Source organism: Aulostomus chinensis, chromosome 2, assembly GCF_037954235.1.
Source record: "Aulostomus chinensis isolate RoL2024-O1b breed Wild chromosome 2, RoL_Achi_v1.0, whole genome shotgun sequence".
NCBI classification, from domain to species: domain Eukaryota; kingdom Metazoa; phylum Chordata; class Actinopteri; order Syngnathiformes; family Aulostomidae; genus Aulostomus; species Aulostomus chinensis.
The window spans coordinates 23,250,585-23,277,903 of record NC_141321.1 but is presented as its reverse complement, the minus strand read 5'-3'; the positions used below and the strand labels follow the sequence as shown (position 1 = coordinate 23,277,903).

Here is a 27,319-nt window from a genome sequence, read left to right as displayed (position 1 = left end):
ATGTTTTCATCCAGTAATTTCACACAGGTACAGTTTTTCTCATTTATTCGCTTTCCATCAGGATTTTCTTAATTCCCTATTTTTTTAAACTTTTTTTTTTTTTTAATTTAATGATATAATATTGAAGGGTACCGTACAAGCTTCTAAACTATTGGGTGTCAAAATGTGCACCGCTGTGTGAATATGTTTCTACTTCATTCATAATCTCCCTTTTTCCTACTTCCTCCTAGTTGGAGTGGGACTCTTGGCGCCTTTTCCTGCTGCTGTCTTGGAAGGGGCGGGGCTGGCAGCTTTGGGGGCAGGGCTAGGAGCAGGCTGTGCCTTGGCTTCAGGGATCTCAATTGGGAGTTTAGGAGGGATGATTGTTTTAGGGGTTACGGTTGGCTTGGCCTCAGGAATTTTCTCTCCATGGCGGTACACACTGACCTGGAGAGCAAGAGATTAGGGCATAATTCCAGTTCCAATATTAGATTATTTACCATACATAGATTTGCTCCTCTGCATGTACGTAACACAATGAAAAGGGCTGACTTCCTTTCTTGTTGAAACTGTCAAATCGCAAGGTCAAATATGATCCTTGTATTAGCTCTAAGTCCCATTCAATCACTAAGACATCTCACTGCTGGACCACAATGTAAAATATAAGATTTCCAGCACTGATGGTCAGAAAATTTCAAGGCTTTGGGTAAATCCAGTTATTTGCGGCGCACAGTGACAATACTTACCACTATATCCACAGACTCCCCTCCATATTTGTTCTGGACAATCATGCTATATCTGCCAGAATCCTCCATGGACACTCCTTTGATCGTCAGACTGGCAAACCTTCCCTGGTCAAGGGAGACCACGTACTGAAACAAGAAGTCAAATGTTTAAAATAAGAAAGTGAGAAATGTAACACAGGTACACGCAACCCTTAGCAGATATGTGATCTAGAAAATGGATAGATGGATGGTAACACGGGCAGTTTAGCATGATTTTAATTTCTAAACACCTTTTATTTTTCTTTTGTTGAGCTTTGTAAGATAGTTGACACAGGAATTGCTTGTGATATGAAATTTGCTTTTGTTCTAATGAGCTCTGTTAGAGTAACAAGGTTTACACAAGTGGGAGGAAAACAAACTCAGGACCACTTAAAAATACCAAAACAGAATATGACCGAATAAAAATGCATCACTACCTCTTGAGACCACTCCATAAAATCAGAGTAAGTATCTTTATTTTTATGTTCCTCTCTGCCAACTCATTTGCACGGTTTATATAAATTGGATGGATAAACTCTTAGGGACATATCATGGAATAACCTGATTCAACATACTCCAAAATCAAGATTTTTACCAAATAAATGGGCAAGTGGCTGCATACTCTTGAGTTTAAGAGCAATATTCTGTGTATCTGTATGTGTTCCTGTTTGTTTTTACTGGTAATATCTTCAATAGCCTTGGTGGCAAGTGGGTTGGTACGGGGTACTCCTGAGGTTTGGGAAACACATCACCAAGGACGTCTGTTGTTGTTTTAGACAGATTATTAGCAGGTGAGGGAACGACAAAGAAGAGGGCAAACCACTCGTATTCCACCTGGACTGAGGTTTCTGAAACTGAATCTTCAAAGCCGGTAGGGGCTGCAGGATGCTGATGCTGTTGAAAGAGCTGCCACTGGCTGGGGACAGACCGGTACTCTTATTCTAGTTGGCAAGTAGGTCAGTGAGTTATGGAAGTCTGATTAGTTCATCACCCATCGAGGAGTGTGCTGCTAATCACCTAGGTATCTCCCCAACGAGGATTCAGGAGTGGCGCTGAAGTCTCTGAAAGCAGTTGAAGCTTTGTGTTTCCCTTATTCCTGATCACCTGAGCAATATGGAGGCTGTGTGGATACCCCTATGGCAAATAATCATTCCAACAAGGATATATGGTAAAGAAGGGATTAGGATTCTGGCTATTTAAATTCAAAATCTACTAAAGTTTGAAACACAATGGATTTACCAAGAGTCATAAAACTGAAACTAAAAAAAGTAACTAGGAACTAGAGCAGACACAAACACAGGGTTCCTTAGAATCACCAGTCAAGGTAACAGAAGTCATTGTAATTGTGTTGATTCATAAGGTGAGTATTCACAACAAAGGAGTCAGTTGTTGCATTTATATGGACAATATTTCTTCAGTCTGACTGCAATCTTCCTGATTAGACATTCCTATGTAACAGCCTACATGAGCACTACAGAAGTGATCAGGTGAGATGTGCTTTCAATCAGAATGCCACTTTAACCACGGTGACTTGTCTAAATCTGGAAATGTAACAGAGAAACGACAGATTCCACCTGCCAGTCCAATTTTCAAGATAAACCCACATTGTTTACTGGGAAGAATACGAGCGTTTCCTTTTAATCATGCCGTAATCTCTGATTGACCTGCAATATCGGAAGCAAACACAGGTGGGAGAGGATTTTTTCCTCCTTAAGAACATCAGTAAGTAAACGTTATCGATGTCAAAACCACTTGTGCCGCTCTGACTTTTCCAGTTGTTTCTTATTTGCTTCACGTTATCAGCAGATATCTGCTTCAATCTTTCAAACATATTATCTTTTAAAACATGCTGTTTAGAGCCTTTTGTCCATCAAGGAATAGATTTTTTTTTTTAAGTTTTATGGTCTTCAGTATGTGTTGTGTCTTTTGTGCCCCCCCCACCTCCAACCTAAAGACTCTTCAGTTTTCCACTTTTCTCTATCATATATTTATTTCAGTTGGAGAGAATCAACCGGGTTGAGCAGCTACACTGTAATATTTTATTTTTGTAAAGGTTGTCACATTTTTATACCTCAGACAGACTGATAATTCCCTCTGATTTGTTCAGTTTCTTCTTATTGAGGTGGTTACATGAGGCATTATTCTGAATATTATTAGACTATTCCAGTCCATGTCAATGCAGCTATTCAGAAGTTGTGTTTGGCAGGAAAGACAAAGATTGTGTTTGAATCTCTTCTTGTAACTGTTGTTGTTTACCTGATCATCAGGTTCGACCTCCACTCCACCCCTCAGCCAGGAGACCTGAGGCTTTGGATCTCCACACACTGTACATGTTAGACTGAGGGTCTGCAAGAAAAAGAGATATAGAAATAAACAAGCCTTCTTAGATAAGCAGACACACACAGGCACACACACACACACACACACACACACACACACACACACACACACACACACACACACACTCAGACTTTACCTTCTTTTCCATAATGGTGACTACATCAGGCAGTCCTCCTACCACCTGACCACGGTCTGTAACAAACCACGGTGAATTATACAAATGAATCATCTTTTTCTATTTATGATAGATTTATAAAGCTCCAGTAGCTTTGTGTACTTATTTTTAAACAGCCTTATGTCTGGAAAAGTAACTCTTGCACAAAATTGAGAAGGGAAGGATGCACTCACTCTTTTCAGCATAGGCTTCAGCCCTAATACACAGAGAAAGACAAGTTAGATATTTCTGTCTCCGACAGCAGGACATTGATCGTATACAATGTGTAAAAAACAACATCACCAAATAAAGTATGTGCAAGTCTTAAGTAGCCTCTGAACAAATAGTCTTTTTGATCTTATCGCATTTTGATGATGATCCTTTCCATTTGAAGGCTCTACTAACTGATCATGCTGAATATCTCTGTCATTTTGTGTCAGTGAGGTAATTTAGATCAAGTGCTAAACCACAGTTATACAGTAGTTTACTCTGGGACTTCACGTAATATTTTCCTGGGAAATGTGATTCTTTGTTATAATTGGGTGAGGACTGTCAGAGCAGCATGAGGACCAGAGGTCAGCCACAGGACCAGATGGCTCGGGGAACTCGTGGCATGTCGGCGCTCAATCAGGAGGGCAACAGGGTGTCACTTGTTTCTGTGTGTTGGAGAAATGTTGCGCTTAAATGTCTCTTTGAATGTTAATTAGAAAAGGGACTTGGGCAGCTTCCACTCTGCATGTAGTGCTTATTGTTTGTAATTTCAATTGATTTTGCTAAATAGGTTTAAAAAATTCAGTGTGAGGAGTTTTTTTTTTGCTTCGGCCCAATTAGCCAAGGACTCCAAAGGACATTCATGACTGGGCTGCTTCTATTTTTGGCCTTGATTTTTTTGTCTTTTGTTTGAACATTAAAATACACAAAAAAAATCAAGAAGTCAAGTAGGTTTTTGAAAAGTTTGTCTTAAAGGCAGCGAAGGATTCTCCCATGCTCTATTTACAATGTTTGCTCTGTATTACACAGAAAAGTACCCGACAAGCTCATAATAGATGACATTGTTTCACCCTGAACGTCCCGATATAAACAGTCTGTAAAGATAGTTGCGGTTGTTTTTGTATTTATATAGTCTCTGACTTTGTCACTCCTCTCATGGTACAGGGATGCTTTCTCGACCGAGAACACAGTGTATGTGTTTTGCTCAACTGCCTTCTGTTTACTCTCTGAGCAACTTCACTCCTCATAGATGTTCTATTCGTTATTTAAACCAAGTCATAGCTCATGTAATGAAATACCAAATACAGCAACGGTAAACTACTGCGAATGAATCCAAACAAGAACTGGTAATAGTTACATCCTGGTAACGGCTTCGAACAATCTTCAGTTTCCAGGATCTACAAATTGATCAAGATCACCTCCAAAAGTTAATTGCTCCTTCCTTCTTTCTTTTTTTTTCTAAATCTTTCCAGCAAAATCCATCCATTTGTTTTGGAGATATCCCACTGACAACAAACAGACACATGCCAGTGATCGCATTACCCCCTTAAGCAAGGTCATAGATTTTATAATTTTTATGATCGGTTCATATTATTGGAAACATTGTACGTTTTCCATCAGAGCGTTCTCTGTGGACTCTCTTGACAGCATACGTTTTCTTGAAGTTTGTGTTGAATGTTGTTTGGTTTCTATACCCAGAAACCAGTTAAGTGAGTTGTAGCACAGAACTTATTAAACTGATGTGGTTTCAAAAACAGCCTTGACATTGAGATTAAAATGATTTAACCCGGTGATATATCCTGGCAAACTTAAGCATGCAGATTCAGGCAGGGCTGGGATGTGAGACGAGTCTTACTTGAGTTTCTGGAACTCAGCATACGCCTTGTCATATACTGTAAAAGACAAAAACAACAAATAGAATTTCGATATCTGCATTTCTATATAAAACACTTGTAAAATGGTGGGGGGAAAATGAACTGTGTTGTTTGTTACTCCTTTAGCTGCAATACTAATAGATGGAAGTGAATGAGACAAGAATGATCACGCTAACCATCACCGCTGAGGTCCAATGTGCGCTTATGAGCGTTTTCAGGGTCGGTGATCACGATGGAGTACTTTCCTTTGTCCTTCTCTGTCGGCTCAATCACCTGTACATCAGTGAGTTAATTAACCAATCTGTCATGCAACAACAAACCCATCATATAACCAGTGTCCGACTGCTTAATCCCACCTGTATGTCTATAATTCATAGTTAATTTATTTGCCAGGTAATTACAATTATGACACTTTCTGACAAAAAGGAAAAGGAAGATACAGTGTTCAATTAATTAACTTTAATGGATTCTAAAATGAATGAGGTTTTTATTCATTAGATATCGTTCTAAAGGTGAAATTATCTATTTCTTTCACTTTAAAGGTTGCCCAGGTTTGACCTCTTCCAAGGTGACTTTTAAGCAATGTTGATGACTAACTGCCATTGCCTGAGGTGCACCATCATCACTGTAAATCAGTGATGTAGGACCCACCAGAGAGGAATCCACACATACTGCTGCCATGTACAGAAGCAGGTAATACCTCCATTGTTGCCATAGCAGGGGTTCCTCCTATCACAATCTTGTCACTGTGGAGGAGTTTAGTCTCACTGAGGAGAGAAGAAGGGAGGAGAGAGGTTAATGTGTGTGTGTGTGTGTGTTCAATCATTGTTTATGTGAGTGGATGCAGCCTGTTTCAGAGGTAATGGAAAATCATGTTTACATGCATGCCTAATGTTACGCCTTGGGATACCAATTTCTCTCTCTTGCTATCTGTCACTCTCACACACACTCACAGAACAGAACAAGCAGAGGTTAAAAATCTAATCTCCATAATTTTTGTTCTTTGAATAATTGAATGACAGAAAAGCTGCTCATCTTTTCCTCTTTTCCCCCGTTTTTATTTTTTTAATCTTTCATTCTTTCCGTCCGCTCTCATACTCTCTGCCCATTTTATAATCTCTAGAGTACATCGGAGTGCCTCTAAGTGCCGAAAAATCTGGTTACTTTATAGAACATGATAGTTGTGTGATTTTTGTCACAAAACAGGACAATTTTACTGTAATAACCAGGACAATGAAAATACTTGCCAACAGCTATCACAGGTTTTATTATGTAGCTTATTATTTTTGTCACCGTTGGCAGTTTCACTAGAGAATAAAGCAAAACAATGTGTCCATGTTCAGCTCGTTTATAGACAATAATCCTCTCCCTCTAAAACTCATGCAATTACCACATTTTGTCATTGTTTTAGTGGTTAAGTTTACTTAGGTTTATTGCCCATAAAGAGCAAAATACATAATAAATCAGATACAAATGCTTCAGAAATGCATGCAGTAGTAATTTGGATGTAAAAAGGAGAAATGTGCACATGGGCTTGTCGGGTGGCCCCTGTGACGTGTAAGAACAAGTGCATGACACCAACATACATAAATGAATGATGGAAGAGAGTCATCGTGGTTTTGCGTTTCTTAATTGCACCAAATATATACACATGTAAACTTCTTGAATGAATTTATACTGTCGCAGTCTCTAGAAATATTTGGCCAGTTTGTCTGACCTTGTACTTTAATGATAGAACTGGGAATTATACTGAAAAACATTTTGCAAGTTATTTGTTGATATATTGTAAAAAAGAAACATTTAAAACGATCAAAGACTGCTAAGATATTTGGAGACTGGAAAGTGGTAAATCTCAAAAATGTACGGTAGCTGTGGTTGAAATAGTTGTGCTTTTAATGGCACTGTTAGTTGGATTATTAGAGTTAGTGTTCGTACTGCATGATTAATCAAATCACACTCACAACGTTGGCCTATGCAATTATATAACTGAAAAAAAAACCTAAAACTACTTTGAGAAGTACTGCACAAATGCCTATTTTTGTATTTTTGTTTGGTTGAGAAATACACAGTTCAAATTATCAGGAATTTGCATGCATTTTTCTCGATAACCAAAGAAACAGACTGATGATAAATGAATTTATATTGTAATATATTTATAATATGACCCACATACATCTATCATGCAGCACTAGTTACCATTATAATTCAAACAGTTCCTTACCCATGATACCAGGTGATGTCCATCTCTGAAGTGTAATACTTCATGTGACACTGCAGCTGAATGCCTGTCGCTGTGCAGTTAATCACCAGCTCTGCTGCACTGGCTCCTAGAGGTGGTGATGGAGGTGAGAGAGGTTGTGGAGGGCACGTTTGAAATCACCGATAATCAAGCCTAGTCCCCAGAGCTACAGTCATAAAATTAGATTAAATTGTGACCTGCAGCAAAATATGTTGTGTAATGCTGATTTGAGCGTGTTTCTATTCTTATTGAATAAAACCCTTATGGACTTGATAACTGGAAAAAAAAAGAGCTGTTCTACCAAAGAGGGGGTTTTCAACTGTGGGAATTTTTTTATATGTACATTACAAGTGTGCAAGTATGTCATCCACCTGGTGACATCGCCATGGTTCCCATTATCTCAGTAATAAACCCTGTTCTCCTCTGCAACCACTGCTGTAACAGTCACTGCAGAGCTATCAGGTGACTGTCTCTTAAAATAGGAGTAAGATGCCCCTCCACACTGTCACTCTGACAGCACAGTGGAATTTTAAAGTGATTTCACCACATGATGGCACGATGGCCAAACGCTTCCAGCATGACAACTCCTGCCACATGCTGATAAATGTGTGTGAGTGTGTGTGTAGTTGTGGGATTTTACAGCAGAAATGTATCAGCCCAGTGATGGATTTACTAAACCTTTTATTACTGTGGTGGGATGATGCCATGTTAGATTCAGTGGGATGAAGATGGTGGAGGTGATGTTTAGTACTGTTTAATATGAATACCTGTTAGTGAGCCAACTGATGTCTGGTGTGCATTTGTGTGTGTGTGAGTGAGCGAGAGAGCGAGAGAGAGAGAGAGCCAGAGACAGAGACAGAGACAGAGAGAGAGAGAGAGAGAGACAGAGAGAGAGAGAGAGAGAGGGAGAGAGCGTGTGTATAGAGGGCAAATACCTACCAGCCAGTTGGGTGATCTTGTTTATGGCCTCGTCAAACACTACAAGAGAGGCAGAGATATCTGGGTTCAGGTACAGAGCCAAGAAGATGTGAAGTCACATGACTGCCCTCTGGTGGCTGCATTAACAACTCATTAAACATAGACCAGATTCCTGGTTTGAAGAGTTGCTGTGTGTTTGGGAGAATCTGTGGCTTATTCACTGTTATGACAGCAGTGTCTCCAGGGTGGATGTGAGGCTGTGAGGTCAGGGCTCACTTGCCGACTTCTGATGCTGCTCAACATCGGGATCTTTTGCATATATTCATAATTTACGTGCATCAAATTGTTTAGTCTTCAAATGTTGTATATTTCCTGATTCTGTTGATATGTACCTGCAGCATCTGTTGCATGTTTGTCTGTCCTGTGAGAGGGATCCCTCCTCTGGCGCTCTGCCTGAGGTTTTGGGGAAGTTTTTCCTCAACCAAATCAAAGGTGTAAGGACTGAGTGTGTGAAACCTCGTACAGATTGTAAAGCCCCTTGAGGCAAATTCTATTTGTCATTTTGGTCTATATAAATAAACTTTGATTGGTTTGAATTAAACTGAATATTTTTGTTCACTTATGTGTTGATCCAGTGGTGCAGTGGTTAGCATTGTCGCCTCACAGCAAGAAGGTTCCGGGTTCGAGTCCCGGTGTGTGTGTGTGGAGTCTGCATGTTCTCCCTGTTCCTGTGTGGGTTCTCTCTGGTGCTCCAGCTTCCTCCCACAGTCCAAAGACATCAAGAGGGGACGATGCTGATTGATACTCTAAATTGACCGTGAGTGTGAATAGTTGTCTGTCTATATGTGTTGGCCTTGTGATGGATTAGAGACCTGTCAAGGTCCCACCTCTCACCCGAAAGCTGCTGGGATAGGCTCCAGCCTTAACAGGATAAGCGGTCGAAAACGGATGGATGTGTTGATCCGTGAGTTAAATAGTTATCTGTCAGATAATAATATCTCTTCAAGGCCAAATTAATTTTGTGCAAAATCAGGGGTACATTTAAAGATGTGTGAAACATCCATCCATTGTCTTCTGCTTATTCCTGTTAAGGGCTGCCCAGCGGCTACGGGCGAGAGGTGGGGTTCACCCTGGACAGATCGCCAGTCCATCACAGGGCCAACACATAGAGACAGACAACCATTCACTCTCACAGTCACACCTACGGTCAATTTAGAGTATCAATCAGCCTCGTCTCCTCTTGATGTCTTTGGACTGTGGGAGGAAGCTGGAGTTCTAGAGAGAACCCACACAGGAACAGGGAGAACATGGAGACTCCACACAGAAAGATCCTGTGCCCAACCTGAGACTCGAACCTGGAACCTTCTTGCTGTGAGACGACAGCGCTGACCACTGCACCACTGTGAAGTCTGTGTGAAACAATGAGAGTATAAAATCTTCATTTCACACAAACCTTTACAGGAAAGTGGAGGACATAGGAAAGCAAACTACCATGGGACTTGAACTTTTTTTTACAAAGTACAAAGGTAATATACAAATTCAGTAAGACAACTCGTTAATATCCTGTCACCCACTTTTAAATGAGAGTTTTAATTTTATTTCAGATTAATTATTTCTCAAATTAGTCATTAAGATGAATTCAGTAAGAATTCTTATCTGTGTTTACCTTTTCCAGATATGTCAATTTGGCTCATATCTTTTCCTCTTTCATCACTGATGGTGGCTTTATAAATTCCTGATATTTTCAATGAAAACTGAAAAAAGACAACAAGAAACACATCGAATGTTGAATTCTGAAAACACGTTCATTTCTCAAAAAGTTTCTAACAAATAGTATGAGCAAAATGTTGTCATAATGATTAGCACTACAGCGCAGTGCTGACAGTATCCTGCCTGCCATGAATGATAATACCAAAGTGTAATTACCAACTTAAGTGGCAGTTTACAGACTCCTGATGCCAAGTCAGGTTTCACATCAGGGATAATTTCTTTGTCTTCTCTGTACCAGTGGAACTCAGACTCCTTCTTCAAGTTAGCAACCTACAATGAAACACAGAATCTTGAACGTTATTAAAGTATTCAATGCAGTTACCGTTTAAAAAGAAGGTGTTTTTTTTGCTTCTTTTTGAGATCATCCAAAGATACTGGCAGTCCCAGAATACGCTGGCCCAACTTCGATCATAGACAATATACCATAAACATAATAATGTCATTAAAAATGCATACTTTATGATGTTATAATTCAAAATGTAAATGGAATAAGTCAGAAATGCACAAACTGCAGTTTATTTTTTGGTTCATTAAGAAGACAAGATAACTCATTTTTGGCAGTTGTTCTCACTCCTGGATGAAAAGGCCACTCTTTCCCCGGAGCCATTTACGACCTGTAGTAATTTAAATATGTAACTTATGTTAACTACAAATGAAGTATATTTCTGCAAAAGGCTGAAAAGCAGCTTATGCTCATAATTCATTCACTTGGTTTGCTAAATATTCATGTTATTTTTCTTCATAATTGAAAATGCACTTATCACAAAGGTAAATCATGCATCAGAGTGCCTTGAGGGATATTAACAGTACTTTCATTTTATTTTAAACTTTTTAATAATAGATTGCATGCAAACCAATCCAAGACAAAAATATGGCAGTGTATTTTTAGTTATTTTCACAGCAATCTCACATACTGCACTCGCTGTCCACAGAATGGCTCATCAGCTGTCCGCATGTTAAATGTCTTTGTTCAGAGTGAAATATTCAATAATTATTGAGTTCTGCTGTGTTTACCTTGCAAACCAGAGTTACAGAGCAGTCGTCTCCAATCTGAAGTGACAGGAACTCACTAAAGTGGGGACCTGTTGTGGATAAACGGGATATAAAAATGATGAAACAACAATTATGTTCAATTAATTGTGGACCTCTATTGTCACTCACACAGCCTCATGCATAATTCAACGTATGGTTTTATACTTTTAATGCAAAATACCTGGTACCAATGAGTATCGAGCTCTGCTCTATGAATGTCTGAGCTCAGTAGGGTTGTGATCTTATTCTCAGGTTACAACTCCCAGTTTAAGTAATGCTTGCTTATTTCTCTCCTGATTTAAAGACGCATACATGCATGAATGCAAAAATAAGGTGATAAATATTTATATTTGTTTTTATTCATATTATATTATATTTGTGTCTGGCAGGCTTTTTTCCACAAGAAAAGAAATATAATTACCTCAATGTCAGCTACTCTTTCCCCTCTTTAGAAATTCTAACATATCTAAATATTCATTTCAAAAAAGAAGACACTAAATACGAGATTTCTTCTCATTCTCAATAAAGGTAATTCTCAGTGTTTGTGCACTCCTGGCTTCAAGTGTCCATGTCACACTTGTGCAGGCTGAGCGTTGGATCTTGATTAGTTTCTAAACTATTTGTGATGTCACAAATCTTGTTTGGTTTTGTTTTGTTTCGTTTTTTTATGTGACACTGTGAAAACATAAAGACTCCACACAGTGAAGCCCAAAAATCAAAGTGAAGATACAAGAAGAAAAATCTGCTGTTTTATTTCATTTATATATGTTACTGTTTTTTTTTTCTTCTGTTTTTGCTATATACTCCTTTTATTATTCATCATTACAGCTTTTATTCATATAAATATATTGTGCTTTTCTGGCGACTGGCTTTACTTAACATCGTGTCATTTCATTAATATAATTACTATGTTGTACATCCCCTGGCCCATTTGTGCACTGAGGGTATTACTGTAAAAAAACTCCTCAGTCATTTTCCATGAATAAACAATAGTTGTAACAGTTTTGTCTAGAGGGGGACGTTAAGTAATTGTCCCGCAGGCAATGTAGTTTTCTGTTCGGCTCAGATGAAGTTGACTAAAGCTGACACAAGTTTAAATGAGGGTTTTATGTTTCTTACCCTCCTTGACTCTGATATACTCTCTCCTCTGGTAGTCAGCCTCAGCCAGCGCTGCCTTGAAAGCTGCGTACACATAAACAGAGAATAATGGAACAATCATTATGGCAGTAATGTCTTCGCTGTTGAACATACTGTAACAGAGTTGTTTAATCAGGTTTTCAGAATATAAATCTGAAGTGCCGCTGTACTGGGGAGGACTTGGGTAAGGTTTCATATTTTGTCAATAACAATGGTTTAAAAAGTTTGTCAGATTGGAAAATTAATCATCATCAACATTTTTTAAACTACCAGCAGTTTCTCTCAATTCCTCTTGTAGATTAGTAAGATCTCATCATGTAAATAATGCCTCTGTAGTTGAATCTAAGTACGGACACTGAGAAAACCCTACATGCAATTCATATTTTTATGTCACGATAACAGCACAGGTAATATAATAGTAACAAGCTTGATATCACGAGCTAAATTAACCTGACAGTTTTTTGTTATCGATGTTAATTTATCGAGAATCAAAGATTGATACAATGCACGTTATCTCATCATAATGACTTACTAACTCTTTATCTCAACGATATGGAACAACTAACACACACACACGCACACACACAGTATATGTCTCCACAAGCTGTGTCCATCTGAGAGCAGATTTGCCAGCATTTCCCCCGATTAGCAGACCAAAGACAATGATTTGACGATGCTAAGTGCCTTTAGCACACTAGACTCAACATATTAGTTCTGGCCAGTAAAATACAGCTGGCTCAGCAGTACATGGGCCAAGTTTAACCAGGTTGGAAAGACAGACGCTGTTAGTGAGTGATCAGACTCATTCAGACCCGGACTCTCTTACCATCTCCAATCAGAACCAGGGAGCTCTGAGCTTTGCCACCTCCATCTGTGATTTGGCAGGTAAATGTCCCCTCATTCTCCACAGTAAAGTGGTCCATGATGAACTCAATAACACCTGTAGACAAGTCATGACCCATCTTGTTGGGCTGCAGGGAGATAGTTTTACATGTGAGAGTACACTTTTTATTCTTGATGGAATGAGATTGACATACTTGTGGAATTGCTCGCTGCTGCTTATATCCTGTGATTATCATTTTGATATTGCAAAGTGCATCGGATTGTATTATCATCATCGTACATTCCCTTCCTCCCTTCTCTTTCTAACTATTTTACTACATCGCTTCTTACATCAGCTCCAGATAGTTCTTTGTTGTTAGCAAAGAATTTGTAGGTGACATTTGCAGAAATCTCTTCAGCCTGCAGCCAGAACCTCATTCTGCCTCTCTCCAAAATCTTATAGGCCAACTCTGACTTCAACGGGATGACTGGTAAGAAAGGAGAAGCAGAAGGAGACAGATTCAGAGTCAGATGGGATGCAAAAGAACAGTGGAGGTGAGTGGTGGGTAAGCAGGTGATGCAAAAGAAGGTAAGACTATTTTTTTCTCTTTTTTTATCAAGTATAAAAAGAAATGTGTTTCTGAAAGAAAAAAATATATATTTGAAAGGTTCAAAGAGACTCAGAACAAAGAAGAGAGATATGTGAAAGAGAGAAATGTAAAAATACAGAGTGGGTAAGACAGATTAAAGACATAGTAAAGAAAAATACAAGGGACGAATGATTAAGAGGGACAAAGAGAGGGATTACGACAGATGGAAAGAGTCAGCCAGAGGTACGTACTTGGATGTCTGATGTCATAGCTGAGTGCCAGCATCTTTGCCAACTCTGAAACACACAAAGAAATAATTGGATTTATTCAGCCTTGAGCGTAAACAAGTAATACATGGTAAACTTTATACTAATGTAATGCAACATGCACTAATAATACGGCACTTCAAGTAGTAAGGTTGTGCGCAAAGTCAGTGCTTTAAGAGCAAAGCAGGGGGAATTTAAAAAAAAAAAAAAAAACTAAAGCAAATATAGCCACAGGGAAGATAAAACATGTTGGTGTGATGTTTTTCAAAAACCTTCCAGAAACTTCTCAGAGTAAAGCACATTAAAACCTGGAATGGCAGACTAGCAGGCCCTCCCACTGTACCTGTGATGTAAATGGAATAAATGGAAGCATGTAAGCTGGCAAGAGTTATTATGAGTTTGGCTGAAAAACTGCAGGCCAAATGGGAAGCAATCAGTGTAAGGCACACGGAACAACATGTTATAGCCTGGCAGCACAGTGGTGCAATAGCAAGTCAAAACGGTGAAACTTTCGCAAAGAAAGCCGTTTGCTAGTAAGATGCAGCAGTTAAACACACAAACCGCCGCAAGCTACGGAAAATTATGTGTCAATATTTCCTGCTTTTTTTCATTAGATGTGTAATGGAATAATTTCTTGGCAACATGTGATCATTTTTAAGCGGCGTCTCATTTACTTTCATCGTCATTTTCTCTAACGCGCCTGATTTCTCAAAAATGTTCATGATGAGAACACTTGCCAGTTAGCTCTTTAATTAATGCATTAAACAAATATGTAAGTGATGAAAATGCTGAACAAGTTGGAAGTTGAACTTATTTCAGAAGTGAAATGAAATGAGATGTAACAACAGTCATTTAGGTTCAAGATTGTTGTGCGTATTGTCTTGTGGATTTGAGCATAATTTTAACCTGAACAATTCCAAATAGGCACTGATGACCAGTGCTCGTCGTTCTTGCCAGCCGCAGCTCTGCAGCTGTGTGTATGTTGAGATTTTAGAGTGTCTGTGCAATGTTGAGCCTTTGAGGTAAAATTTCTGTAACTTGTGAAAAACAATAAAGCGTTATTGAATCTTGAATGAACCCACCTTCAGCAGAAATTGAGTAACTGGATGAAACTCCCTCAGTGTTGGAAACGGAAACAGAGAACGCCCCGAAGTCTTCTTTATCTGCATTCTTTAAGATCAGCTTAGAACTGTGATTCATGAGAGAGACGCAGACAGATAAAGACTGAGAGATGTTCTCAAAATTTCCAAGTGTGTGTGTGTGTGTGTGTGTGTGTGTGTGTGTGTGTGTGTGTGTGTGTGTGTGTGTGTGTGTGTGGTCTCACTGGTTGGCTTCCGTCTGAATCACTATTCCTTTGGAGAAATCTGTGATCTCTTTATAATCTTTTTTCCATATGAACTGAGAGCCCTCGTTCATTTGGCAGGACTCGAAGGACAGAACGATGTCACCTGTCTTTTTGTCCACGCAGCACGACACCTCCTGGGAACCTTCAGTGAACAGATACAAACAAGCAGATTGACTTTTTTTTTTTTAAATTTTGTACCGCCCAGTCATTTAAAGAAACAAACAAAAAAAAAACAACAACTTTGGAGATATCCTCAAAGTTTAATTTCAAGCAGATTTTTGTCACTTTTATAAAGCTGCTGCTTCTTCTCTTCTATCTATAACTCAAACGAAGTACAACGTATGTTAGAGCTGTGTCACTTTAAAGTACAAAGATATGGTGAAAACATGTATATAGACAAGATGAATAATATCTGTTATGTTGTGATGGTACCTGACAAAGCCTTGGCAGTCACGGACTCAGAGGCCATTGAGGCCATACCAACTCCTGCATCATTGACAGCACGCACTCGGAAAACATAGGAAGAGCCCACCTCCAGACCTGTTACCTAAGAGAGCAAACACACAAGGAAACAGGGATGATGATAGTTGATACACAAGTCTTAATTATTACTTTGGAATAAATTTGACAAGTACATCGATATTCAATCATACTAACCCTAACAGCACGTTTTTACAAAATGTCTGGTCATTACTTGTTATCTTATAATTAGAATGTCAGATTTTTATGGAGATGATGTAGAGATACATCAGCAGCAGTAGCTATTTGTTTTTGAAAGTTCATCATTATTTTCCTACCGCGAAAGCTCAACTCACAGGTGTACTCAGCCTGCAATTTCTAATTTTAAACACTAGATGTCAGTGTTACCCAGTTTAATGCCACTCTTTCAGCACTCTCGCTGCACAAAAAACAGTGTTGTTTGACCTTGCACAGAGTCGCACAAAGTCAGCTGCTCTGTCATATGAAGATACTGTCATTGATAACAAGTTTTCCACTGGAAAGCAAATGCCAGATAAATAATCTTCCTCTCCCAGAATAAACTCTCGTAATCCTAAATATAGCAAAACCATATAAAAGGTGCCCTCACCTTGTGGAAGCGATGACTGACAGCTGTCTCATTGGCCGTGGTCCATTCCGAAGTGCCCTTCTTTGCATACTCAACATGATAACCAGAGACTGGTCCAGAACCAGTGTAGACAGGTTTTTGCCATTGAACCACTATTGAATCATCTCTCACTTCGCAGGTAGACAGGTCGTATGCAGGACCTGAAGGACACATAAAACAGGGTGAAAAGAGGCAAACACATCTAAATTAAAACATGACTTCTATTTCCCTAAATGTATTTGTTTGTATATTTCTGTCCGTAAGCTGTTACCATTTGTTACTATACTCTTCCTGGGGTCAACAAGGGAAGGTACAGCAATAATTTTGATGTGATTGTGTAAATAGATCAGAATAATTACATTCCCTAAATTTCCATATAAATTAAGGCTATTTGGCAGCTATTTAATGATTACTAACCCGGCTCGGGCAACGTCCAGGCCTCACAGGTGAAGTCGGCTGAGTGTTTGGAAGCTGGTCCAAGGCCAGTGAGGTTGGCCGCATACACCTGGAACTGGTATACTGCTCCTTCTGTCAGCCTCTCCACCTGTCGATGATGAGATTACTATAATTAATAAGATGGCAGATATTATCATCCTGAAATCAGAAAAAGCTGTTCCCTGCTCCCTCTCATACAGGGATTGTACCTCTTTCCTCGAAGCACGAAATAAACTGAAAACTATTATCAACTTTTTCAGTATTGCTGCAGAAACAAATTGGAAAAGCAGGTCATAAAGATATGTTTTTGTAACCAAAGTTTTCGGTGTGAAATATAAAACTTCAATATCTGTCCTATGATTGGACCCTACTATATAGGATAATTGGAGAAAGATAATAAATATTCATGTCAGACATTACCTTATAAACTCTTTCTGTGAGTGGTGGGATATGAATCTCCCTCCACATGGTTGTCCCACTGCGTCTCTTGTCTACGTAATACTCCTTAATCTTTGCACCTCCAGAGTGAAGAGGCTTCTGCCAGTTCAGAACCATTGAATGTCCATCACAGTTCAGCAATGCAATGTTGTAAGGAGCAGAGGGGGTAGCTAGAAAGATGACAGTTAAAATCACAGACATAGATGAGGACATAGTAGAAAATGAGCAGGTAGTAATAATTGCAGCCAACGGGGTCATAAACATGTGGATACTGACTGAGGGCAGCCTTGACAGAGAGAGGTGCAGACTCCTGGGATTCATCACTGAGACCGATCTCATTGATGGCCTGGACACGGAACACATAGGTTTCTCCTTTGGTCAGACCACTAACCACAAACCTAGAGTAACGGAATCATGAACAAAAACCACACTTCACCACAAAACAGTAGAGCGCATTTTTTTTCTGGGATTTGTTTGGTAATGAAAAAAAAACACAGACTTGGTGGACTTGTGGGGTTTGTGGTTGGCTGAGGTCCAGTCTTTAGACCCTTTCACACACTGGTCGATGTAGTAGCCAATCAGATTGTTGGGTTCTTTGGGAGGAGCCCACTGAATGAGGACGGAACTATCAGTTTCTGTAGTCGCAACCACCTGACCTGGAGCTGATGGCACACCTGGGAGCAGACATATAAAACTCACCATTAACAACAATTCATATCCAGTCCTTTGAGAGAAGCTTTTATTGATCTGTGTGACAAAGAAAGACAGATGCAGACCTTTAAGTTCCAGAGTTTCAATCAGCCTCGTCGGCTGGGACGGCTCGCTGGTTCCATGGACATTGGCGGACAAAACTCTGAACTTATACTGCTGTCCTTCTGCCAGGTTAAAAACAGCATAACGAGGGGAGCGAATGGGGACCTGAGTGTCAACACGCTGCCAGGCATCGCTGTTGCCCATGGACTGTGAGGAAAGAGAGTGAGAGACACAGCAGTTACACCTCCATATAATCATATCCCATGGTGTGTTTCTGGCCTTGTTTTTGTCATTCAGATCTAGTGCAACCACTGACAAGCAGAATCAAGTAGTTATACAACAAAAAACCCCAGCACTTACTGACATCAAACACTGTCAGACCAAATACTGACAACTATATCTCAACTTGCACACAGCTAATGATCTTGGACACCACTACTGTGTCACTGGTTTTTCTTTCTTCCTTGCTGAGGAGAGAGGAGCAAACTGCAGTTGACTATTTCGATTCTAAATTACATTCAGGAAATCGATAGATGCTTTCAAACAAGATACATTCCTCAGCTACGTTTAAGCTGAGGTGTGTTTTACCTTTTCTATGTAGTACCACATGGGGGCCTTGCCAAAGTATGCAGGGGCTTTCCAGCTCAGAACAACATACGTCCTGTCTGTTTCTGAGGCATAAACTCCTGACGGTGCACCTGGGGGTTTACCCTCCGCTACAAAGATACACAAACACACAGGTATGATTAATAACAGCTGCATTATACACATATATGTATATAGTAATTTCATTTTGGGATTTAGTATATTGTAATTGAATATGGTAATTTCATTTTGATTAAAAACCCACCTTCAACTTCATCATGGTAAGACACAACATCCAATTTTCCTCCTAGTTTTATGGCTACAGAAAGAAAAAACAGACAAGTCATCCATTTGCCTGAGAAAAAGTGACTTTTCTCTGGAGTTTGATGTGGTAGAATTTGGGATTCATGTGCTTTCGGTTTTAAATCTGAGGTTTAAATCAGCGCATGAGCTCATTAATATTATTGTTGATTAATTTACTTATACTAATGTCATGTCACTGATTTCATCTGCGATGACAAAAAATACACAGACAGCCAGATATTTGAAATATCATGAAAATGTGCAGATTCCTGTATAAGAAGTACGTGAGAAGTCCAGTAAATTGTCAATTGCACATTACAGGTTGTTAAAATACATTTAATTTATCAGTATTGTGTGTATTTTAAAAAATATGTGTATGACACCTAAGCCATATAAATATTGTAAATGACCAGAATTTGCTGGAGGAATTTGCCAGTTACATTAAATTATGATTTGAAGCCCTTTTCAAATTTAATCTAGCAATTAGCAAAACTCCCACAACTGTTTATTGAGTGTAAATATTAATGAATTGAACTGAATCTAAACTTCAGAGGCATTTGGTATGTCCCTGACTAAAGGAGACACTCATCGAAACATTAAGATCAGGGATTGTCTTGTGTTATCCAGTCAAACCCACCATGGAGCCTCTCAAACTCAGTAGGGTCCAGAGCAGCGATAGGATCAGACATGCGGGATGCTTTGCTGATTCCGTGAGAGTTGACAGCTCTGACTCTGAAGTAGTAGGAGTGTCCTTCAAACAGCCCAGACACAGGGTATTTACAGATCTTTATGGGGTGATCATTGCACTGAGCCCAGTTTTCTGTTCCAACCTCACATCTACAAATGAAGAGAAAAAGAACCACAAAGAGAGGCGTTGAGGAGGAGATATAAAACAACAGAAAAACAAAAGATAAAACTACGTAGACGGGACTTAAGAAAATGTTCGCACTGATGTAATGCCCTCCTGGGATGACAGGTATTGTTAAAAGTATAATTTTAGCATGTTTTTGTCGTCACATTCATAATGGATGAAGAGGTGAACTTCTGTGTTTCAAACTAATCTAAATGATGACTTGCAAAGAATACTATGTTTGGTCAAAATCATTTTTAGACATGTGTATTAAGGTTGTATGGGTTCAAGAACAAAATAAGTTCAACAAATGGTTAAAAAAAAATAGCCTGTCAAATCCTAAGAGAAGATCCTAACAAGAATTTGGGGGCCGGAGAGTTAAGTGTTATGAAATGGAAGAATTGCTCAAACCAAATTATTATAACTCCAGCCCCCCCCCCCCCGCCCCCTTTTTTTGGGGGGTAAAGATCAAGTGAAGCCAACTTCATCTGATGACTTACAGTCATTTCTTTCTGTAGCTCTGTTTATCTATCTATGGTGTTTATCAATAACTCCTACTTGTCCACAAAGTATCCCAGGATTGGACCCTCTGTGGTGGTATTAGGAGGCTTCCATGACACAATGACATAGTCTCTATTGGCATCGTGGATCTTGATGTCCATAGGAGCACCAGGTGCATTGGGAACTGGGGACGGGCCATCTGCACCAGAGAAAATCATGTAAGTATGCGTAACTGATACATATTCAACATTAACATAATACCAATGACAGAGGTTTATCAAGTGACAATTAAAGAAACCTTCATACTTTTTTGTGGGAGATATGCTAATTTGCCATCCTCACTGGAGCCAGACCGCACGTATAGTAGGCTAAAAGATATGCTAACCCGTCCCACTCACTACCATTCACTGTGCTAAGTTAACTAGCACTCAGCAGGTCTCTGTGGGTCTTAGCTTCCTAATACATAGGGGAGCGAAAGTATCTACTTTCTTGTCTGGCTCTGGAGAGGATGGACATGAAGCAAATTCATCAAATTGGTGTGATTTTTTTTTAAATAATACATGAATATTACCCAGTAATAGTACCCTGTGATTTAGAGCTCCCTTCAAAAAAACAGTCAGCATGAAGTTTGCTATCCAGTAACCAACTTCTATGTGATGGTCCAACCATGCACCATTCCTCACCTGCAACAGAGACAAATGCACTGTGTTCTGCAGTGCCTCCTTTCGTAACCATGCGAAGTGTGTACAGGCCTTCATCATCTTTGTACAGGTTAGGGAGAGTCAAAGTGCTGACTCCTCTTCCAGTTTCAATCTTCACCCATTTAGAATCAAACAGGCGAATGTCTGGAGTTGGCACAAAGAGTAACAGGATCATCTCCCTTGTGTTTCTGAAAATTGAACATGTGCCAAGACCATAGACAGCAGCTTGTAGTATAAAAGATAAAGCAATTATAATATCCATTTTTACAATATGCCACACCTTAATTTTATGTCTACAGATGACGACATGGCAGAATTTCTATAATTCAGCACATTTAATTAGCAATGAAAATAGTGTCTAAAATATGTTGCCGTTTTACGCTCTCATGCCTCTGGCTGAGGCAATGTCGACTGGATTGGAAGTGGTAGCCACAGGCAGGTAGTATATATATTTCTAGCAATTTCATAAAAAGTAATTACTTTGTCATAAAATGTGACTGCATAGCAATTACCATCTCTATACCACTGTGCGTCAGGCTGCAGGTTGATCAGGTTGGGCTCCAGGATCATGGAGGCAGTCAGAGTGGCAGATTCTCCTTCACTGGCAAACACTGGGCTGAACTTATCCACAAATGTGATGTTGATTTTAGTATATTGGATCTGAGGAAGCAGGGAAGCTAGGAAACAAGAGAGAATCAGTAAACCATAGTCACAAGGAAACAGGAAAAGGTTTTGCTCTAGCAGCTTCAGACATGCAGGGGTGTTTTTACAGCCAGTTGCTTAGTTGTAATCTTCACCTGTGAAAGGCAACCATCCAAACGGGCAGGACTCATCCTCCGGCTTGTACCCTACATGATTCAAAAACAAACACAGTGAATGGTTATCAGCAGGTTTTGCATTCCATGGCCACTTACACAGTAAGATGGGAGACAACCAACTCACAGAAAGTAATCAGACACAATAAACAAAAGTGCAATAAATCTGGAATTAATTCCAGGTCAACTGCATTTATCTGTTGCCACACTTGTTGAATAGTCCTTCATGTAAATGTGCACATGAATGGATTTGTGTACTTTTCACAAATATACACATATAGTGCAGTAATTAGGGCAAAGATCACAAGATCCATGGCCAAACTTGGGAACTTGGGGCAGAGATTACAATAACATGCCTATTGATTGCAAATCTGTGTGCACAGTGTACAGTGTACAAATCCATATGGATTATGAATCAATGTACACACTTTGTAAACTGTACACACAGGTATTAAAATTGATACTACTTACTTGCACGTTTTTATTTTTCTACCTTTATTTTTACCTCAAATGTCAAGATGTAAAATTGGTAATAATTTTGATATTTCAGGACATGTATAGATGTATAATGATAAATCTATCTAGATATCACACAGACCTGTGAATCGCAAATCAGATTCGTGGACTTACTTTTGACAATAATGGAGGCCTGTGTGGAGGCCTGTCCGTGGAGGTTAGTAGCCACAGCATGGTAAAGGGCTGTATCATCAGTGGTGCACCTATAAATACAAAATAAAATCAAAATGTACCCTAAAACTTCCCACAGATGAGCGTGTAAATTAAACCAGGAGGTATGCAAAGTTGTTCATCTTCTTACACTAAAATCTTGGTTGGTTATGAGTCTTAAGTCATGTTTATACAGAAATTTTATGAAAACATTGCAAATACCAAATGTCAGTTGTACTGCATATCCACAAGGATCTGCTAACAACTAAGAACAGAAAAGCAAACCCCTGAAGCAATGCCAGAGGGATTCCCTTACAAGGTTTACACACCAACAAAATAAGCAGTAATATGTTACATGACAGAACAATGTTGCCGGCAATGATCTGCTGCTGACAAGGCAATCTGGAGCCCTTTTTATAACCCACAATAAAAAGTGAGGTCAGTTATCAGTGACAGTATTGGTTTTGGCCCACAGCTATCCTGCGCAGATAAACAATATCTGATCATGTACAGACATTTCCCCAGTGCGGCGGAGTTTTAATGAGATGAAGAGGCAAGACGGGGCTGCTACAGAGGGCAAACCTTGTTCAGTCTCGTAGTTGTTAACATATATTTATGGCTTGATGAATAGATCTAACTCTTCAGTTCAGTCTCGTTCTTCCTTCATTTGGTCTCGAGTCTCTATCTTTCCTGCGGTCTCTCAATCTCCCTCTCTGCCAGATGCACTACCAACCTCATGTTACACAGCATCACCTAACATAGGAATTCCAACCTGTAGGGAATGTGTTAGTGTACGAAATCCTCAGACCTCTTTGACCGTATTGGTAGAGGTAAGTAAAGCTGGGAGCTGGGGGATGGCATGATAGCTATCCTTGATTTGCATGATGTTAGCACTCTAATGATAAACATGACATGAAATACAGTTTCTTGGTCACAGATTAATTTAAGTGAGAGTATCTGAAATTCATTTGAGTCAAAGTCATTCATTTTGACACTCGAAAAGTCCAGTGACTACAAATTGCTTGTGACTTAGACGTCACTAGTGCAGTTTGAGATAATGATTGGCACTGAAGCAAAAGTCAGGAAAGAAAAAAATTGGAGTTTATTAATGTTTTTAGTCATAATTTCACTTTAACAGTGATTATAGAGGAGTGATTTCAGTTGAGGAATGATAATTAGTAATGCACCAGATTGAGGCAAATGTTTTGAACATGCCTCAAATGTAATGGGATACATGTGAAAAGTACACCTACTGCTGCATGATAGAGTATAGATCGTCAAAACTAAAATAAAGTATTTGTATTGGTAGGCTGGAATGGGAGGAAGGAGAGAAATACCACAAACTGATCCTAAAAGATGTTAAATGCTTAAAATTCAATGCAAAGTATGTAAATCTCTGACACTCCTATGGCTACTTTCCGACTACTGGGACCTCCTGGGAAACTGATGGGGTGCTGGAGTGAGTTTAGTTGCTGGCTTAGCTGTGGCTGTGTGATTGGATCTGAGAGGGGAGTGAAAGTATCCTGGAGTATCAGGTAGCACTGAGGTCAGCACTTGAACAGCTGAGCTTCTTAAGACCGAACAGAGAGCAGGATACAGCCCCCCCCCCCCCCCCCCCCCCATCCACTCAGCCGAGCCACATCGTCAGCGGATGATGTTATCACTCATTACGTAGAGATCTGACGGTCGAGTCACTGGGACAGAGAATTGACCAGTCGGTAGTACAATTGATAAACAAATGATCTTTACCAGCACATGGATGGTTTTATTTTCACCAAAAACTGCTTGAGGAGTGGAAAAACGTGAACATTCGGAAACATAAAGCCAAAGAGTTGGAACAGGCAAATGAAGTTACTGCAATTTGGTAGACTGGTTTATATTTTAATGTGATAAAAACAATATTTGTGGAACTGCTGAGAACCTGAAGACTACAACCTTGTATAATTCAGGAAGTATTGCCTGTAAGGAAGTAATTTTAAAAGCATCCTGTGGAATTTCAGTGTAGTTTTAAATAAGATCTTATTCATTTGCTTCAACTACAACCTCCATCCATTTTCTACACCACTCATCCATGAAGGGTTGTGGGGGGCTGGACCCCAGTTGTCTCAGCTGACATTGGGTGAGGGGCGGGGTTCACCCTGGACAGGTCGGCAGTCCATTACAGGACCAATAAGGGGCTCAGTATCTTGCTCAAGGACACTTCAACATGGTCACCGGGGGAAGTCAGGATCGAACCAGCGATCCTTTGGTTACTAGACGGCCGCCCTACCTCTGAGCCATGCCTCACTTCCACTTATTGACCTCTTTTTATCATTCTTAATTTGCATTTGTTACTTTTGGGAATGCTGGACCGCTGTCTGCAGTCAACAGAAATGTGAATGTTATCAGTAAGCTCAAGAGTGCATATAGAACATAAGTTACAACTACAATGAAAACGTGCTTATCAAACAGCTAATCATCTAAAATTCCAGAAGTTGGCTTTGAATAATTCTGATATCTGCATTTACTGTACCTTTGAATCTCCAGAGAATGGAGTCCACCTTTGCTTTCAACCAGGTACTTTCCAGAGGACAAGTCTAGGATAACACCATCCTTAAACCTTAAGAAGAGGAAAACCTTAGCTTACAACTATTAAGAACTGTAGAACCATGACAGGGAACTTTTATGTCATTATTACAAAGATGAAAGTGAAGGACAGAAAGGTGGAGGACAAAAAAGTGTCTACTTAGGACTACTATCTATTTCTAATTTGCTATTTTATTGTTATGCCTTGCTCACCATTTTACAAGCGGCAGGGGAAAGCCCTCGACAGTACAGAAGACTTTGATCCTAGAGTTTTCAAACACCGTGTGAGATCTGAGTCTGGACACGAACTGTGGTCCCCTGATCATGGGCTCCTCACGCACATATTTGTCTGACATCTTCATCTTTACCTGGACAGGCAAACAAGCAAAGAAGACAAAACAAATTAATACTCATTAACCATAGCTGCCATTAGATGTTATTAAAATTATATAAACTTCAGTTATCATTATAATAAATTCTGATGTATCAGTACAAGCGCTGGCAAGGGGAGTGTGCACATGCAGGTTTGGATAGAAGAGATTTTCAGATTCTTACCACTTCTTGGATGCAAGATTTTGTTTTGTGTTCATATCTGTCCACCATCTCCTCAGAGCTAGAGGAAGACAGTAAGTTAAGTCGGCATAACAGATTCATACAAATACTATAAACCTTAAACTGCTAAATGATTATTGCTTTGTACATCCTTCAAAAGGTGTATGTAGTTGTTATATAACACTTAAACCTGTCTCTCTAAGTGATTCCCCACTTAGTTGTTCAGCTGTCATGGAGTTTGCTTTGTCTTCAGCAACAGGCGATATGCAGTCTGTCGCCACATTGCCTGATCAATGCCAAGAATGCAGGACATTCTCCCTAACTGGACCTGACCTCACAGAGCAGCTATCAAACGGTCCCTAACCTCTGACCCTCCAAGGCCAGAGGAGGTGTCGTCTGACGCAAAATTTCTTCTGCTTGCTCATACGGCTGACCTCACACAGGTTTGAGAGCCACAGGGTTTGTTTTTTAAGAGCATTTAATGCAAACCCAAACAGAAAACTGTAAAATTAAGAGTAAAACCCCTGAGATGTTGCTGCGGTGCTGGTATAGACAGATTCTTAACTGGAAATATGAGCTAGAAGTAGGGAGCTCTGTGTTGTTTAGACAAAAGTCAGACCAGGTCAACAGAAACGTAGGTGGGAGTGGTTTGCAGTCCAGACAATGTAATCCAGTGACAGAAAAAAAAAACCTTGTTTAGGGGATTGTCCACTTTGACGAAACAGGAGAGCTGTTCAAGGAAGGTGAGGCTCGCGTTGACAAACAAAATGTTTTGTGATGCAGGTGGATGCCAGGTTAGGACAGGCATTTACATAAACTTTTTGTTGCCTTGTAACTGTTACATGTCAAATGAAAATAAAGTTGAAACTAATCTGATCTAATCTAAAACCCAAAAATGTTTGGGTTCATCCTTGGTGAAACTGGTGTGTGCTGCTCTCTAGAAGAGGGGATTGAGCCTACAGGCTGTGGCCTTTAGACACATTAGGAAAAATCATATATATAATCATAATATAATCTCATCCATAGGGAAAGTAATAACATAAAAAAGATCATTTACATCTTCTCAGCAAATCAGCTTGCCATTAATCAAGCAATACACAGCAACACACACACTTCCTCTTGACTTGAGTTTGAAAGACAAGACATTCTGTGAGGAAATTAGTGCAGAATCACTACTGCAGCAGTACAGATTAGCTGCATATTAGCATTAGGAATGAAAAAAAGAAGGCATGAAAAAGGCAGCATCAGTAAGTTAAATGAGGTAAGATTCTTTATATGGTAAGTGACAACAAGAAACAGCAGCCACGCACACCTAAAATACATATATAACACAGAAATGTGACACTGTAATCAAATCATGTTGCAGAACTTCTGTTAAAGCCCACCCAATAACTGCAGACAACTGAACTGCAGGAATTTCAATTATCAATCATATGCAATTCAAGATGTTACTAACTTTGACAACCAAGCATGGGCCATCTCCTGTAAAAAAACAAACAAACAAAACTTCTCTAGTTTAACTAAACAAGCTTAGTCTGGAGGTTAGTCTGATGTCAACCACCACATTACAGTGTTAATAAGAACTTGAAAACCTGCTTCCAGGACTAATAAGCTATGCAGTTATGCTGTGTGTTTACATGGCTACATTTGCAGGTTTAGTGAAGACAAAGCGCTCTACTGTTAAAATACTGTGTGTTAGCTTCATTCTAATCTATGTCTAAGGTTTAATTAGCATCTGAGCGTATCTTGTACCTGCTGTATTCTTTAACCACATATTTGCTTTGTTTGTGGTGGTATGCATGGTTGTAATTCTTGATCCACATCGACAT

General features: G+C 39.5%; 1 protein-coding gene across 1 annotated transcript; it reads right to left on the bottom strand.

Annotated features, from left to right (window-relative positions):
- On the bottom strand, positions 1–27,319 carry myom2b (myomesin 2b). Its single transcript, XM_086194981.1, has 38 exons — positions 27,243–27,319; positions 25,494–25,551; positions 25,152–25,306; positions 24,886–24,972; positions 22,338–22,426; positions 21,690–21,740; positions 21,405–21,569; positions 20,875–21,036; positions 20,249–20,390; positions 19,478–19,677; positions 18,803–18,856; positions 18,541–18,668; positions 17,976–18,159; positions 17,699–17,873; positions 17,476–17,597; positions 17,182–17,369; positions 16,744–16,870; positions 16,309–16,487; positions 15,654–15,768; positions 15,201–15,363; positions 14,959–15,065; positions 13,862–13,906; positions 13,372–13,508; positions 13,025–13,169; positions 12,181–12,243; positions 11,044–11,111; positions 10,186–10,299; positions 9,926–10,013; positions 8,281–8,319; positions 7,324–7,429; positions 5,803–5,869; positions 5,279–5,375; positions 5,084–5,120; positions 3,432–3,454; positions 3,220–3,275; positions 3,000–3,089; positions 726–851; positions 1–426 (listed from the first exon to the last, which is right to left on the bottom strand). The coding sequence occupies exons 1-38, from the start codon at positions 27,317–27,319 to the stop codon at positions 217–219; spliced, it is 4,239 nt and encodes a 1,412-aa protein (XP_086051107.1). The 3' UTR covers positions 1–216.

What these genes read in the sequence shown, in the direction of transcription:
- myom2b (XM_086194981.1), bottom strand. Translation starts at nt 27,319, where the DNA reads ATGTCGATGTGGATCAAGAATTACAACCATGCATACCACCACAAACAA. An exon ending in GGCCTCCATTATTGTCAAAA is followed by an intron (nt 21,741 to 22,337) that starts GTAAGTCCACGA and finishes TGAATCATGTAG; the next exon opens with GGTACAAGCCGGAGGATGAG. An exon ending in TTACTCAATTTCTGCTGAAG is followed by an intron (nt 13,907 to 14,958) that starts GTGGGTTCATTC and finishes TGTGTGTTTCAG; the next exon opens with AGTTGGCAAAGATGCTGGCA.